Source organism: Gorilla gorilla, chromosome 4, assembly GCF_029281585.2.
Source record: "Gorilla gorilla gorilla isolate KB3781 chromosome 4, NHGRI_mGorGor1-v2.1_pri, whole genome shotgun sequence".
Classification (NCBI taxonomy): Eukaryota; Metazoa; Chordata; class Mammalia; order Primates; family Hominidae; genus Gorilla; species Gorilla gorilla.
The window spans coordinates 52,771,707-52,789,524 of NC_073228.2; the positions used below are offsets into that span (position 1 = coordinate 52,771,707).

The following is a 17,818-nucleotide window of genomic DNA, read 5'->3' on the forward strand; positions in this document are numbered from 1 at the left end:
GGTAAAAATCCCCCAAGAGAGGCGATGACGAATCATGAATCTTCTGGATACCCCCTACCCCTCTCCCAAGCAAACAAACTCGGTGCATTCTCCCTATGCCATTCCAGCACACCCACATGCCAACCTCTTGGCAAGGGATCCACACCCCCGTAATGCCACCCAGAGAGTGGGGAAGGAGGGTCAGCTGGAGTTGCAGCTAAGGCATGGGGCAACCGGGGCCCTGGTCATTGCAGAGACCTCTGGGAGTCCCCCATGAAGAGAAAAGGAGTGTCAGATTCCAGTTGTGGGCATCTGGACCCAGGCTGCAGATCCCAGGCCAGGGTGAAGCATGCGCCAAAGGTTCCTGTGCTGGCACCCTCACCCTGGCCACCTCCTCAGGGCAAGACTCCAGAACCAGCTGGCAGAATGTGTGCCACGAAACTGCTGCCACAAAGGCACTACGTCAGCCCTGCATACCTGCCCAGCGCCAGCCATCAGCCATGGGACATAGGGCTGAACTGCCACACCTGGCCCACTTGGACCTCAGCCTGGTATCCCTGAGACCAGAAATGCCCACTAAGGTCAGGAATACTAGAGGAGGTAAAGCACCCCTGGTGAGGGGTGCCGGGGTAGCAGCTCACACCAGGCCTGCCAGTGAGGGGAGATGAAAGTGCCCAGTTGAACTTGTTTTTCTGCTCTGGTGAGATGAATCACCTGGCGTGTCTTGCCCAGGAGATCGGAAGGGTGGGGGCAGAGGGCACCCTCAGGCCCACAGGTGCCTGAGCTGCCCAGAATTCCTGCCGGTCACTGCTCCGCCTCCCACAGGCTACATGCAGATTCAGGGACAGCACAAGGGCTGGCTTGAGGTCTGACACCAGGGGCACTGCTCTCCCAGCAAGTTGGAGCCTAAGGTCAAATCCTAGGGGGTAATACGAGGTACCCCCTGCCTTCAGATTGCTGGGAGAGGCTGGTAGGGCAAGTCCCCAGGTTCCCTGCCCGGGCCAGTGGCCAGTGGCCACAAACTGGTGGTCTTCTAGTGATACTCAGAGTGGCCTCTCTTCCCACCTCTCTAGGCAGATACGGACAAAGAGGGAGGAACAGGAGGGAGGAACAGAAATAGAACTCAAGGGTCCATGTCCCTGAGGGAGGCCTCCCCACTCCATGCCTCACCCACTTGCACCCCCTCCTCTTCCCCACGCTTCCTCCCCCAACTGACTCCCAAGAGAAACAGGAGCTGGGGGTGGCAGGCCAGGCCCAAAATAACGCCCTGCTGCCAGGACCTCCCCCGGCCTCAGCCCTTCAGCTGCTTTATAGACACAGCTGTCTGCAGGCCCAGACCCCAGGCCCTGGCCCAAGCCCAGGGTCTCCACAGGGCTGGGGCAGGGTCCGACTCCACCCCCTGTAGCCCTTTTCAAGGGATACCAGCTGTGGCCGCCAGGCAATAGGAAAACAACAACAATGGGGAGTGTGGGCCGCCACAGTAACTGAGCTGAGCACCTACTGTGTGCCTGGCAGGCACTCTCGGTGGATCTGCATAACGTGCTCCAGAGACTGGGGCTGCAACCTCCATCTTGCAAACAAGACAACTGAGGCTGGCAGGGGTTAGCTCTCGCCTCATAAAGCTTGTGAGCAACAGGCAGGACTGGAACTCAGGCCGGCCTGCCTTCAGATCCCACATTCCTTCCACTAGGCCTAACTGCACACACACAAATCCACCCCACACCCCACGCCAACATAAATACACACTAATTCTCCCGATGCCACCGATAAACACCACAGGCTCTACGGAGGGCAGGGTGGCTGGGCTGGGTTGGGCTGGAGGGTCAGAACGGGTGGTAGCCCCACCCCACTAGTGAGTTTGTTTACCTGATTTGTGGCCAATTTGAGTCTGATTAAGAATCTTAAAGTGTTTGCAGACAGTGGTAAAATTGGTACCCTGAGAACGGTTCCCAGGGAACTGGAGGCTTGCTGGCTAACACCCCCACCAGCCTACATGAAGTCAAGAAGGCCTTCCTGACACCTCCCTCCCACTCTCCCATCTTCTTACCATTGTCCCCATATCTGCCCTGTCCCATTGATTTTCTTTTTTTGAGACGGAGTCTTGCCCTGTCGCCAGGCTGGAGTGCAGTGGCGCAATCTCGGCTCACTGCAACCTCTGCCTCCCGGGTTCAAGCAATTCTCCTGCCTCAGCCTCCTCAGTAGCTGGGATTACAGGTGCCTGACACCACACCTGGCTAATTTTTGTATTTTTAGTTGAGGCGGGTTTCACCATGTTGGCCAGGCTGGTCCTGAACTGCTGACCTTGTGATCCGCCCGTCTCGGCCTCCCAAAGTGCTGGGATTACAGGTGTGAGCCACGGCACCCGGTCCCCGTTGATTTCCTGGGGGGTAGGTCCTAATTCTACCCAGGAGTGTCCTTGTCTCCAGGACCCTGCCCCTCAGGAACCCCAACCTCCAATTCTCCAGAGCAAAGACAGTATGAGGCAGGACCAGCCACAGGGAGCGCTAGATAAGTGTCTGCTGAGTGAATGAATGAATGAGTGGATGAATGAAGTCCAGTCACGAGTCTCCGAACAAAAGGGACCAGTTGAGGTCATGGAATCCATCTCTCTGCTCAGAGCTGGTCACAGTCCTTCATGTCTCTCTGGACTCTGGTGGTCAGGACTTGACCCCAGTCCTGAGGTTTCTCTCAGGTGGGTTCTCTCCTCCCCACCAGCTTGCAGCCCCAGCTGCTCCTCTTGCTCACAGCAGAAAAGCCAATACTTCCCTTGGTTTCCATGAATACTACAGTAAAATGACCTGTGTCCCCAAAGCTCAGCTCTCCCAGACCCATAATGTCACAGCCCATTCAAGTGACACTGGGATTCCCCGACCACAAACACCTGGTGTATCAGGCCTGACATCAGACCAGGGCCTGGGCCCAGGGTCTTTAGTTGAGAACCCTAGCTCAGCTGCTCACTGAGTGATCTTGAGCAAGTTCCCAGACCTCCAGGGCAGAAGCTAAATCGGATTCATCTCTATGCCCTACAGTACCTGCAACTCGGTGAATATTTACTGACCTAAACTTGGCTGTAACAGCTCTTACTCCCTCAGAGGAGGTACATGAGAGTTAAATGAGGTAATGAATTGCGCAGCCATCTGTAAACATGACGAGGCTTTGTAAACAGAACTGGGACAACACAAACATTCGCTAGAATAATTCTCCCACTCCTTGAAAGAGTACACATCCCTTACCCCACCTCGGCTCTCTTCCCAGTGGGAGGATGGGTGGCCAAACATAAGATGGAGGTGTCACTCTAGAGGGGCTTCTCACAGGTGGAGGGCAGGGAAGGAATCTCTTTCCAGATCATTCCATCACCCAAGGACAGGCACAACTACCCCGGGCCCCACCCCAGCCCTCCTAGCCGCAGCCCCACACTGGCCCCTCACGCTGACACTTCAGCTGTCTCTCTCACCCACAGCCCTGTGTGTCAACGTGGCCTCTGTCCCCTCCTGCCCGCAGCCCCCTGTCATGCTGGTAGGGCCCAAAAGGAAGACAGGCATTGGCTGGACAGGAAGGGAGAGGACTCTGAAGTCAGGAGGGAACCTCAGGGCCCCCCAGCTCAGTTCCACTTTCTACAGCCTAGAGAAGTGGATGGAAAGGTCATTCGCCTGAACAAGAGGAGCGCTTCTCCTCCCATCTGGCCACCTGCCTGCCCCTAAGGCTTTGTTCAACCCATTATTGTTGGCTGGAATAAGACTCTAACCACCTCTTAATGCCTCCTCATCAGAGTCCAAAAATGCCCTGGACATTACTGGGTAGCTGGGAGCCTTGGATAAGTTGCTTCATTTCTCTGAACTTCCATTTTCTCATCTGTGCACCTACTTCACAGGACTGTCACAGAGATTAAATGAAACCATGGATAAAAACCTAGCATATAGGAAGTACACCGTACATTTCTTAAAAGTTAAGACAAGACAGGTTCATACAGCAGGAATATGGGTAATCCCAAACCACGAGAAAATTAAACATGCTTTGTGTTTGACTTTGGAATGCCACGTATTTTTTCTTTTTACATTTGATCCCTATCTTTTCAATTGTTTTTTTTCTTGACAAATAAAATGAGTACTTTCCCCAAGTATAGTAAAGAGAGGAGGCTGTTGGAAGAATCATACTGGAATTAAAATATGAAGGAGTTCTGCAAGATTAAAAGGATGTATTTGCTGCAATTTCTAAAACCCATACCTCTAAGAAAGGATCTCAGCAAAATCCTGATCCCTCTGGGGCTCCCCCTAGGCCTCCCCTTCCCCCACATTCCTGCCCCAGACCTCACCCCTTGGGTAAAATCTGGGTGCTGGAGGCAGCTGGGTGGTACACTTTTTTTCTGAAACGGAGTCTCACACTGTCACCCAGGCTGGAGAGCATTTGCAATCACAGCTCACTGCAAGCCTCAACTTCCTGGGCTCAGGTGATCCTCCTGCCTCAGCCTCCAGAGTAGCTGGGACTACAGGCACATGTCATCACATCCAACTAATTTTTGTATTTTTTGTACAGACAGAGTTTTGCCTCGTTGCCCAGGCTGTGCAATGACTTTTTAACCAACTCCTGCACAACACAATCAATAGTGCAGGTTGAGGGGTGAGGACATGAAGAGGCCCCATCCAGAGAAGCCAGCCCTCAAATCCAGCTCTTCAGCAACTGCCATTCCCTGATCAACTCCCAGCCCAAGGTGAGGAAGGGCAGCAGCTCAGCCTGACAGCTCAGTATGGCCTCACCCTTCTCATCAGAAGGTGAGAGGTGAAGATGCTTGCCTGGGAAACAGGGAGGGCAAGGATGTACTCCCTGGAAGAGAGGAACCTTCTTCCTCAGCAAGAAGGCGTGGCCATAGAAGGCTACCTCCCTCTGTTTATGGCAGATCTGGCCCAGCACCTTAAGGGAGTTCCTGCAGAGGACAGAGTTCAGCCTGTGTCCCCAAGTCAGCAGAGAGACTGCTGTTTGGCAACACAAAGCCCAGACACACAAACACAAAGACCACACAACTGAGGAACACCCTGGTGTAGACATGCAGAGATAACACGGCCATGCACTCACTCACAGAGGGCCCCTCGGGCAACACACAGCCACGATGACACCCACTCCCTCCCCAGACCCTCTGACCTATGGAGACCACCCACGACTCCCAGAACACTTTCATTTTGTCTCCCCTGCAGCCCAGTGACTCAGAGAGCAGTGTCCCTCATTGCTCCAGGTGCACTCATCCATATAGCGATTTCGAATGCATGGTTGGGGGTCGCACTGCCTGGGGTCCCATCTTGACCCCACCACTTACTAGCTGCTACTCAACCTCTGGACTGCTACTCAGTCCAGAATGCTGGCAGAACTTCCACTATAGGGGTGTTCTAGGATTAAAGGAGAATGCATGCAAAACACCACAAACAGTTCCTGGCAGAGTATACCTGGCCCAGGCTATATGTTAGCTTTTATGATTAATGCACACAGGTGGACAGATGGGTCAGGATACACACTGCCCCCACTCACCCTTCCCCACGCACAGCACCAAGGAAAAGGCAGCAGAACAACGCAGCCCTCCCTAGGCTCCCATCTGGCCTTATTTCTCAGCTTCCTTCTCTGGGAACTCTCCCACTTTACACCCCAAGAAACCCACCCCCACCCCTCCATGGTCCACGCGCTCCAAAAGTCACAGAGCACAGTCCCTAAGCTGGCCCCAAGAATCTGTTCAAAGCAAACGTCTCCCCCGCCCCCAACCCAGACCCCAGCAAGAGGCCACCCTCCGGGCCACCCTTTCCTCCCCGGCTCTGGTTGGGACAGGTTGCTATGCCACCCTCCACCCCACCACACACACACACACCCGACCCCGCCAGAAGCAGGAGCAACCAAACCAAAATCGTCTGAAGGGGAGCGGGGAGGGGCTGGAGGAGGGGCAGGGCAGAGGACCCCCCCAAGGAATCCAGCCCAGGCCAGCCCGGAGGCGGAGGCTGCCAACTGGAAAGGCTTTGAGAAAGCTTGAGGGGGCTCAAGAAGGGGGGAAACACGCGTGCGCGCGCTCTACGCAATACACCCTTTGCGGGAAAACTTTCTGAACAATTTCAGAGAACTTCTTTGACAAGTTCCCGGAGCCCCTCGGAGCCTGGAAAGCGCCAGTCTCTTGGATGGGCCATCTCGAGCCGCTGCCGTGTAACTGCCCCCTCCCGCCCGAGGGCCCGAGGGCCCGGCTGCCCTGAGCGTCTCGACTGTCCACAACTTCGGGATGGGAGAGCTCGTCCGGGCCCCTCTGGCCCCGCCGGCCGCGGGACCTCGGCGGGGCATCCAGAGGGCAGGGTCCCGCCGCTGCTCCGTCCCCTCCCCACACCAGACCCACCTTGGGTGCTCGCGGCTCCGGGGGGCAAGAGGGCGAGGAGGAGCCCCCAGCGGCACAAGGCCGCCAGCTCCATGGTGCTCACTGCGGCTCCGGCCCCATGGCTCCGGCTGGACCCGGCTGGGAGGGCGCGGGGCGCGGGGTGCTGCGAGGGGTGGGGGCCGGGCGCGCGGCGCAGTAAAGGGCCCCGTGGGAAGGGGCGCGCGGCTGCCCGGGGGGCTCCCCTGGTTTCTCCGGTCCCAATGGAGGGGAATCTCAGCTTCACAACTTCATTCTTATACTTCCTCAAGCAGCCCTCCTCCTCCACCTCCTCCTCCTCCTGTGATTGGGAGCAAGCGCGCTCCCAGCTCGCCCCCTCCAACTGCATTCCAACAAGTCTGGGAGTGGCAACTCCCAGCTTCACTTTCTCCCTCTCTTCGCGCAGGCCTGGGTGCGTCCCTCCTAGCGCCGGGACGCTTGGGTTGCCTGCAGCCGTTCTCACACTTTTCCTCGGAGAATCCCTAAATGAAGAGGCTGGTGACTCTGCCCCCTCCCCCGGAGTCCGGGATAAATTCCCTAGGCTGCCACTCTTAACACCCTTTTAAGTCTCAGGTTTTATCTTAAACTTTCCTGGGGAGCTTGCATCCTACCCATCCCAAGCCTATTTGTTTTAATATCAAATAATGGTTTTCCCACCACATCCTCTAGTAAAATTGATAGTCAAGGAGGGGGATGTGTTGTGTTTGCCTTGTGGCTTCCAGGACCCCCGGGCATCTCTTCTGGAATCTTTGAAGTATCTGAAAAGCATGATCTTAAGAGGGTCTAGAAATTTGGGAGGAGACAGTCACATTGAAAGGACTTTTTTTTTTTTTTTTAAACGAACTTTTGCTCTTGTTGCCCAGGCTGGAGAGCAATGGCGCGATCTCTGCTCACCACAACCTCTGCCTCCCTGGTTCAAGTGATTCTCCTGCCTCAGCCTCCCGAGCAGCTGGGATTACAGGCATGTGCCACCATGACCAGCTAATTTTTTGTATTTTTAGTAAAGACGGGGTTTCTCCACGTTGGTCAGGCTGGTCTTGAACTCCCAACCTCAGGTGATCCTCCCGCCTCAGCCTCCCAAAGTGCTGGAATTACAACCATGAGCAACTGCACCCAGCCCAAAAAGACTTCTATCTCAATTCTTCAAAGTGCATCCTTCTTGCTTATTTAAGAAGGCACCCAGAACCCAATGCATTCAAGGTTTCTTCTTTGCCCCTTGCCTTCTATTAGACTGCTTAATTCCACTTCTCAACCACATTCTATTTGGAGCCCCTGACCCTATTCCTTAGGCCTAGTGGTAGGGGTGGGGATGGAAGGAAGACTTTTTTTTTTTTTAATTTCAACAAGATATTGCATGGGACATATTTATACTAACAAATTATTCATTGTTTATCTGAAATTCAAATTTAACTGGGCCTCCTTATTTTTATGTGCTAAATCTGGCAGTTCTAGTTGGAATGTCCCAGCCAAGAATGCAGCTATACTGGTCAAGAAGGGATCAAAGGCACCTATCAGGGACTGGAGAATGAAGGACACCAGCATCTCTTTCTCTCTTCCCTCCCCCCCATCCCCCACACCTCTTTACAGGTATACACTTGCATTTCTAAACTTGCTTCCATGTGCTGAGCACACTTAAAGCAGGCACCTCTTGTGGGACAGGTTGCTATGCCATCCTAGGGGGTTGAGAAACAGGGGCCTCTGGGACCAAGAGGACCTGGGTTCAAATCTTGAATCTGGCCAGGCGCGGTGGCTCACACCTGTAATCCCAGCACTTCGGGAGGCCGAGGCAGGCGGATCACGAGGTCAGGAGATCGAGACCATCCTGGCTAACACGGTGAAACCCTGTCTCTGCTAAAAATACAAAAAATTAGCCAGGCGTGGTGGCGGGCGCCTGTAGTCCCAGCTACTCAGGAGGCTGAGGCAGGAGAATGGCGTGAACCTGGGAGGCAGAGCTTGCAGTGAGCTGAGATTGCGCCTCTGCACTCCAGCCTGGGAGACAGAGTGAGACTCCGTGTCAAAAAAAAAAAAAAAAATCTTGAATCTATTCCATATCAGTCATGTCACCTTGGGCAAGTGACCGAGCATCTCTGGTCTCAGTTGGCTTATCTGTAAAACAGCATCTGACATACTATGCTGGGGTTAAAGGAGATAATGCTCTGGAAGCACTCAGCACAATACTTGGCACATAATAATTGCTCAATAAATGGTCCCAGATTTAGTTATACGGGGGCAGATCTAGGTTTTGTGGGGCCTGAAGCTTATATAATTTGGGAAACTCTCTTTAAGAAAGTAATACAAAGTTGGCCGAGTATGGTGGCTCATGCCTGTAATCCCAGCACTTTGGGAGGCCAAGGCAGGCAGATCACGAGGTCAGGAGTTCGAGACCAGCCTGGCCAACATGACAAAACCCCATCTCTACTAAAAATACAAAAATTAACTAGGTGTGGTGGCAGGCACCTGTAATCCCAGCTACTCGGGAGGCTGAGGCAGGAGAATTGCTTGAACTCAGAGGGCAGAGGTTGCAGTGAGCTGAGATCTTGCCACTGCACTCCAGCCTGGGTGACAGAGTGAGACTCCATTGAAAGAAAGAAAGAGAGCAAGAGAGAGAAAGGAATTGAACAGAAAAAGACCCTAGCACAGCTGGGTGCAGTGGCTCATGCCTGTAATCCCAGCACTTTGGGAGGCCAAGGCAGGTGGATCACCTGAGGTCGGGAGTTCGGTACCAGCCTGACCAACATGGAGAAACCCTGTCTCTACTAAAAACACAAAATTAGCCAGGCATGGTGGCGCATGCCTGTAATCCCAGCTACTCGGGAAGGCTGAGGCAGGTGAATCGCTTGAACCTGGGAAGTGGAGGTTGCGGTGAGCCAAGATCGCGCCATTGTACTCCAGCCTGGGCAACAAGAGCGAAACTCTGTCTCAAAAAAAAAAAAAAAAAAAAAAACCCTAGCACATTCATATAGTAAGGATAAGGTGGAGTTTTGTACAGGTATCCAGAGTGATAATGTAAAATTGGCTTATTCCTTGGACCGCTGTCACAAACATTCGAGAAATATTGCTGTGTATGGAACACAGCAGCCCTTCTGGATGGCCATCAATATCCCTATTTTCTCTTGAGCTGGTGTTAGGGTTAGGGTGAGGATCAGGGGAACTGAGGTAAGCAATTTGCCCAGGATGTCTTAGGGCTAGAGAGAAAAGTTGAGCATGTATCAAAACTGACCCCTTACTCTCACCCCATCATCCAGCCCAGGACCTGGTCAACCTGCCTCTCAGTCCTGCAGCTTACAGCCCTGCGGGAAGAGGATGCGCTGACCTGGCTCCGGGAGTCACTGGTTCATCACACCACACCTTGGAGGGCTTGCACCTGGATGAGTGTGCAGGCGGCCTTAGAGGCCATCGGGATGTTAGGATCAGGGTTAGAGGTGTCCTTTCTCCCCAGGCCCCACCCCTGCCCTGCTGTTGTGTCTGGAAAGGTTAGTCCAGTCAGAAAAGCTACTGTGGACGCCATGCTTCATTGGGCTCTACTCTGTGCCACTCTGACCTACAGCCACGTTCCTCAGAACACTGAGTCCCCAAGACTCCAGAGGAGGCAGGTGTTATCATTCCCCATTTTGCAGAAGAGGAACCTTGAGCCTTGAGATTCCACGAGCTAAAGGAACTTTCCCAAGGTCACAGAGCTGAGCTGGGAACTGAGCCATGGCAGATTTGGCTTCACCCATCACCCTCAAGAGCCCCAGTCAAGGGTACCAAGAGGAGAGACAGAGGAAAGAAGTCCAGGTAACTGTACGTCCCTCCCTCTACAAAGATCCTGCCTTCCCCGCTTCACTCTCCACCGCCCCCCCCCCCCCCGCCCACCCGCCCAAGCAAACCCATCCTCTCTGCATCCCAAATCCCAGGAAGAAACCCGGACTGGCAGACAATGCCCAGTCCCGGTGGGCGGTAGAGAGGGTGGAGCAAGCTGGAGTGGGGATGGGGGGAGGAGCTGGGGTCAGAACTCACGCCCTGGGGAGGAGGCTCGAGAGGGGCCGAGCCTCTGAAAAAGAATGAGCCCATTCAGAGCTGGGAAGCCAGAGGAAAAAACCTCATCTGGTGTCTGACAAGAGGAGAGGAAGGGGGGCAGGGGTGGGCGCTGCTGATTTGATTTCCTCCTTAACTGTCCCTCCAGCAGGGCCTGGCAGGAGAGCCCAGGAAAGAGGATGTCTGAGGGACAAAGACAGCGAGGGGGACCCTCAGGGAAGGGAAAGGGGTGCTGGTGAGAGGGGTCTAGCTAGGGGGCTGGGGAGAGGGAGTGGGAACAGAGTGGGGCTGACTGCGGGACAGAGGGCAGCAAACTCAGATCAGGGCAGATGCGTGTGTTTTGCCCAAGACCCCAGCCTGTGGGCAGTGGAGTGACCACTGACACTGAAGAGGCAGGACAGGGCTCTAGCTTCCGAGGGTGACCTCTAAGTCAACAGGCTGGGGCTGCAACCAGCGGCCTGTGAAATGCCAGTCAATCATTGACCAGCCATGGAGACTGGGGGGCACAGGAGACGTGTGTGTGTGTGTGTGTGTGTGTGTGTACGCATGCACCAAAGTCTTCTCCCTCTACCTACTTCACCAGCCAGCTTGGGGTCAGAGGACTGAAAACAAACAGAAATCGGGAGGAGTCGTCTGGTCCACAGTCCGAGGTCCAGGCCACAAACTGAGGCCTACCCCACAGTGCCTTGAGGCTGAGGCACAGGTTGCTGGGGAAGTGACTGTAGGAATTAGCTCATTGGAAAGAGTTCCTCAGAGTAGGCTTGAGGTGTCCCTTTGGGCCAAAGGAGGATAACTTAGAAGCTTTCTGATAGGAAAATTGGTCCTTCCTAGGGGTGGCCCTTGATGAGCACTTGTATCCTAACCATGGGGAGGCCACTCCCTGAGCCCAGGGTTAGCCCTAGTCTCCAGGACAGCAAAGGGGCAGAGCCAAGCTTGCCAGACACTCTGACCCTGGGCCCCTCTTACCCGCATCTCAGGAATGCAGGCCCAGGCCCCAGGAGTAGCTTTTATCTCTCCCCAGGCTGCTCTGCTGAAACAAAAAGCACTCTTCTGTCCTGGGACTCACCTCGCTTTTGTGCATGTCCACAACAGTACATGTCACTCTCATCACTGCCTGCGCAGGCATGGCTGTCAGGGTCTGAGTCTCTGTGCTGCACTGCGTTTGTCCTGGCCATTCTACTGGTGCCCCCGTTTTATCTGTGACTCTTTGCTCAGGGAGTAGCTTTGCATGTGGCCTTGAATATGGCTTTGCTTTGCCATCTGAAATAGAAGAGTTGGACAGAATGGTTCCTGGTCACAATATTTTTGGATTTGGTATAGGGACAGTGACCCCTTCAACCCCCACACTTGTCCCTTGAAAGCCCCACTGAGCCATCCCTCTCCTGGATTCTGGATTCCTTGTTTCAGGAGCACTAAGTCTTCCTGCCCGCTTCATTCCACTGATCCACTGGGCCTTTCAGGACATCACTTGCCCACTCGACTTGCTCCTGGAGGTATAGACCACTGGGGTATGAATGAGGGCATTCTTGCCTCTGACTTTTGGTCCAAGGAAGAGGAGACGAGGAACCTTTGAGAAGCGTACAACTATGGCAATCACAAAGTCTTGATTTCAGGGGACAATTCGTTTCTGATGGTTTCATTCACTGAACCCACCTGGTTGATTCTTCTCTTCCTTTGCCCTTCAAATCCAATCATTCTTTAAGATCTATCAACTCCTCTTTTTAATACATTTATGCTTATTCTACCTCCATCACCAGCTAGTCTGAGTCTCTATCATTTCTCCTTTGGGCTAAAGCACCAGACTTTGATCACTACCCTTCCACCAGTGCTACTTTTGACACCCTGCAATTCTCCCCGCAGCAACAGCAGCCAAAGTAAATGTTTTATTATTATTTATTTTATTTTATATATATACATATATATATATATATTTTTTTTTTTTTTTTTTTTCTGAGACAGAGTCTCACTGTCACCCAGGCTGGAGCACAGTGGTATGATGTCGGCTCACTGCAACCTCTGTGTCCCGGATTCGAGTGATTCTCCTGCCTCAGCCTTCCGAGTAGCTGGGATTACTGGGATTATAGGCATGCACCACCACATCCAGCTAATTTTTGTATTTTTGATAAAGGCAGCGTTTCTCCATGTTGGCCAGGCTGGTCTCAAACTCCTGACCTCAGGTGATCTGCCCACCTCGGCCTCCCAAAGTGCTGGGATTATGGGCATGAGCCACTGTGCCCGGCCTATTTATTTTTTAATTGAGACTCCTGACCTCAGGTGATCTGTCCGCCTTGGCCTCCCAAAGTGCTGGGATTACAGGCATGAGCCACCACACCCAGCCCTATTATTATTATTATTATTTTATTTTTGAGATGGAGTCTCGCTCTGTTGCCCAGGCTGGAACGCAACGGTGCAATCTCAGCTCACTGCAACCTCCGCCTCCCGGGTTCAAGCAATTCTCCTGCCTCAGCCTCCTGAGTAGCTGGGATTACAGAAGCGCACCACCATGCCTGGCTAATTTTTGTATTTTTAGTAGAGGATTGCTTTAGCCCAGAAGTTTTTGGCTGCAGTGAGCCATGATCACACCACGGCACTCCAGGCTGGGCGACAGAGGGAGACCTTGTCACAAAACGAAAAAAACTAATAGTCTACTGTTTACCAGAATCCTTATCAATAGCAAACAGTCCATTTACACACATTTTGTATGTGATATGTGTTATATACTGTATTTTTACAATAAAGGAAGCTAGAGAAAAGAAAATGCTACTAAGAAAATCATCAGTAAGAAAAAACATATTTACCATTCATTAAGTGGAAGTGGATCATCACAAAGGTTTTCATCCTCATCATTTTCACATTGAGTAGGCTGAGGAGGGGGAAGAGAAAGGAAAAGAGATGGGGTTGGTCTTGCTATTTTGGGGGTGGCAGAGGTGGAAGAAATGTGAGTATAAATGGACCCGTGCAATTCAAACCTGTGTTGTTCAAGGGTCAACTGTATTTAACTTGATGCTTGCTACTGCATGAAACTGTTTTTACATTTTTTCTTTGTGTTTTTGTTTTTGTTTTGAGACAGAGACTTGCTCTGTTGCCCAGGCTGGAGTGCAGTGGTACAGTCTTCGCTCACTGCAATCTCTGCCTCCTAGGTTCAAGCAAGTCTCCCACCTCAGCCTCCCAAGTAGCTGGGATTACAGGTACTTGCCATCATGCCCGGCTAATTTTTGTATTTTTGTAGAGATGAGTTTTCACCATTTTGGTCAGGCTGGTCTTGAACTCCTGACCTCAGGTGATCTGCCGCCGGCCTCGGCCTCCTTAAGGGCTGGGATTACAGGCATGAGCCACCACACTCAGCTTTTCTTTGTTTTTAACTGATTATATACACAGACGGTACACACTTTTAAAGGTACAAAAATAAAAAGCGTTCCTGGCCAGGCACGGTGGCTCACGCCTGTAATCCTAGCACTTTGGGAGGCTGAGGCAGGCAGATCACCTGAGGTGGGGAGTTCAAGACCAGCCTGACCAACATGGAGAAACCCCGTCTTTACTAAAAATACAAAATTAGCCAGGCGTGGAGGCGCATGCCTATAATCCCAGCTACTCAGGAGGCTGAGGCAGGAGAATCGCTTGAACCTGGGAGGCAGAGGTTGCAGTGAGCTAAGATCGCGCCATTGCACTCCAACCTGGGCAACAAGAGCAAAAACTCCGTCTCAAAAAAAAAAAAAAAAAAGTGTTCCTTACTTCCCTATTGATCAGACACATAGTCCCACTTCCCACCAGAGGCAAGAACTATTTCCACTTTCTTTTTTATCTTTCTAGATATATTCTCAAAAATAACAACCATAATACTACGCGCGTAACACGTACCCTTATTTTTCTTCACATGGGGTACTGTATATAAGTGTATAGGTGTACATACACATGCATACACACACACACATTTTGTTCTGCACTGTGCACTTGATACTTATCAAAAATATTTGGCCAGGTGTGATGGCTCATGCCTATAATCCCAGCACTTTGGGAGGCTGAGACGGGTGGATCACCTGAGGTCAGGAGTTCAAGACAGCCTTACCAACATGGTGAAGCCCCGTCTCTACTAAAAAATACAAAAATTAGCCGGATGTGGTGGCACACACCTGTAATCCCAGCTACTCGGGAGGCTGAGACACAAGATATATATATATATATATATGTATATATCTATATCTATATATGTATATATCTATATCTATATCTATATCTATGTCTATCATGAAGGTTTTACCATGCTAGTACATTACAAATCTGCCCCATTCCTATTAATTTCTGTTCAGCCTTCCATTGTATAGCTCTCCCTCCATTATTATAATTCATTCCTTATTGATGGACATTTAGTTGTTTCCTTTTTCTTCTTGCTATTGAAAACAATGACTAATGCTACCACAAGTAACTGTACTTAAACAAATTTGCACTTGTTTAGGTATACTGGAGCTTATGTAGGTATACCTAGGAGTGAAATTCCTGGGTTAGAGGGTATGTGTATGTGTGTATATATATATATATATATATATTTTTAATGTAGATGGAGTCTCGCTCTGTCACCAGGCTGCAGTGCAGTGGCATAATCCAGGCTCACTGCAACCTCCGACTCCCTGGTTCAAGCAATTCTCCTGCCTCAGCTTCCCGAGTAGCTGGGATTACAAGCACGTGCCACCATGCCCAGCTAATTTTTTTGTATTTTTAGTAGAGATGGGGTTTCACCATGTTGGCTAGGATGGTCTCGATCTCCTGATCTCATGATCCGCCTGCCTTGGCCTCCCATAGTGCTGGGATTACAGATGTGAGCCACCGAACCTGGCTTCAGTCTTTTGTTTGACACTTGTTTATGGCCTGTTTCCCTCCTCTGACCATGAAAACGACAGTGCCTTGTTCATCACTCTGTTCCCAGAGACTTGCACATGGTAAACTTAATAAACATTTGATGAATAAGGAACCCGCATTGTAGACTCTCTACCAATTTTGATCTAAGAACATGGTCAGCTTGCCGTTGAGCCTTTAGCACGCTATACTTTTTTTTTTTTTTTGAAACGGAGTTTTGCTCTTGTTGCCCAGGCTGGAGTGCAATGGCACGATCTCAGGAGTTTCTCCATGTTAGGTCAGGCTGGTCTCGAACTCCTGACCTCAGATGATCCGCCTGCCTCGCCCTCCCAAAGTGCTGGGATTACAGGCATGAGCCACTGTGCCTGTCCAGCACACTCTACTATTAACATACGCTTTGTCTTTTTTTTCCCCCATGAGTACAATGGCTGATACACAGTAGGACTCAATAAGCCTGAGTTGAAGGAATGAATTAGTGACTTTTCAGACTGTGGATCACATCTGAAGCCAAATACAAGTTAGGAAGAAGGACAAGCTAAGGAGGCTCAGGGGAGAACTAGGGGCTCCAGGCTAGAAAGTTGGGAAGCGAGGCCAGGTAATCGCCATCTAGAGATTATTATCTGGGGCTGTGCTGGCAGGGAAATTCTCAAGAGCTGTCCCAGAGAGACAGTACCCCATCTTCCAAGAAGTCAACAGAACAGAAGTCTCTACTCCCCCTTCCACCATTAACCTAGGATTGCTTTTTCCATCAGGTATGTAGGCATGGGTTTTCAAGGACCTCTGAAATACTTTAGACGCGAACAAATTTCCATTGTTAGTTCTAAAATATAAGAAAGCTGCGAAAATTAATATTTTATGACCGTGTGGCATGGCTCATGCCCGTAATCCCAGCACTTTGGGAGGTTGAGGCGGGAGGATCACTCGAGCCCAGGAATTGGAGACCAGTCTAGGCAACATAGCAAGACCGTGTCTCTACAAAAAATAAAAAAAATTAGCAGGGCATAGTGGTGCATGCTGCAGTCCCAGCTACTCAGGAGGCTGAGATGGAAGGATCACTTGAGTCTGGGAGGTCGAGGTTGCAGTGAGTCGTGATCATGCCACTGCACTTCAGTCTAGGTAAAAGAGTGAGAGGCTGTCTCAGAAAAAAAAATTTTTTTAACTAAATGTATATAAATGTAGCAATATGTCAACTATTAACAGCAATTAGATTGAATTATATATATGTATAGTTATTTATAAATCTTATTTAATGTGGGGCGTTACTGCATTTCAGTATGTTTGACATAATATAGGATGAGGCCTTCAAAATTGGAATTTTCTTTTTTTTTTTTTTTTTTTTTGAGACGGAGTCTCGCTCTGTCGCCCAGGCTGGAGTGCAGTGGTGCAATCTCGGCTCACCACAACCTCTGCCTCCCTGGGTTCAAGCGATTCTCCTGCCTCAGCCTCCCGAGTAGCTGGGATTACAGGCATGCACCACCACACCCAACTAATTTTGTATTTTTAGTAGAGATGGGGTTTCTCCATGTTGGTCAGGCTGGTCTCAAACTCCTAACCTCAGGTGATCCATCCGCCTCGGCCTCCCAAAGTGCTGGGATTACAGGCGTGAGCCACCACCCCCAGCCTTACTTAGGAATTTTCTAAAGGGGAGAATCCCTACTTTGTCAGGATTTCATCCTCTTTAATCCTAAATGTCCATCTTTAAACGAGGATCCTCATAAAAAGACTCATCCCAGAGTCACAGAAAGGACAAAATGAAATGAAAAAAGAAGAAAAAAAAAGCATGGTAAAAGAACTAATCTGTAAGATGCAAAGTAGTATTAGCACTGGATTTCCGGTCAGCTCCTGGAGGGCTAAGGGGTTGTTTTGTTCATTTCAGCTTCTCAGTCAGTATCAGTTGGGTGGTCAACTCCAGGGGACACTATTCATGTTATATTTAACTGGAAGAATTTGCCATTCACAGAAAATGCAATGTGAATGCTGCTCCCCAGAGCACCATTCACAGAAAATGCAATGTGAATGGTGCCTCCTGGAGATTTTGCCTTGCTTAGCAAGGTGCTAGAGCTAAGGACTCAGAAATGTTTGTTAAGTGAGTGAATGGAATCCCAGGCTACTTCTTACTCATTCCAACCCCCAGGACGAAAAAGAAAAGTTGACAAGGGGTGAGGAGAATGGGAGAGGAGAAAGGGTGATCCTTAGCTACAGGGCTTCTCTGAGATTGGGTGTGGGTCGGTGCTGATGGGAGTGCAGGGGAGGTGAGCAGGGAGAGGATACTAAAGCAAGCGTCCTGTTCCCAGGGTTCCTCCTAATTTTCCTAGAAATATCACTTCTCTCCGATCTCAGTGCAGAACCATACTGATGATTTTACAGCCCTGGATTTGTCAAGTTCTTATGTTGATGTATGCTGTTCATTCATTAAACAGAAGAACAAACAAACGCACTTAGCGCCTACCATAAGCCAAATTCTGTGCTGGAGGTAGAGTGGTGAACAGGACAGCAAAGGTTCTACCCCGCATGGGGAAGCAATCACCCTCGGGAGGTGGTACTTCAAGTGCGACTAGAAGAAAAAAGAAGAGTGAGTGATTCAGACCAGGCCAGGCA

The 17,818-nt window shown here is 50.8% G+C and overlaps 1 protein-coding gene across 5 annotated transcripts in view; it reads right to left on the reverse strand.

The window, feature by feature from the left end:
* ERBB2 (erb-b2 receptor tyrosine kinase 2) overlaps positions 1-17,818 on the reverse strand; it is a 40,379-nt gene that overhangs the window by 22,050 nt on the left and 511 nt on the right. For 2 of the 5 annotated variants that reach the window (XM_055388202.2, XM_055388203.2), the window contains exon 1: positions 6,338-6,688. In XM_055388202.2, coding sequence (XP_055244177.2) covers positions 6,338-6,410 — 73 coding nt within the window. In that variant the 5' untranslated portion in view covers positions 6,411-6,688. Of the gene's footprint in view, positions 1-6,337; positions 6,725-11,435; positions 11,630-13,167; positions 13,233-17,669; positions 17,775-17,818 lie in introns of those variants that run through there. The other 3 variants (XM_019027084.3, XM_055388200.2, XM_004041820.4) reach the window with 3 other exon arrangements.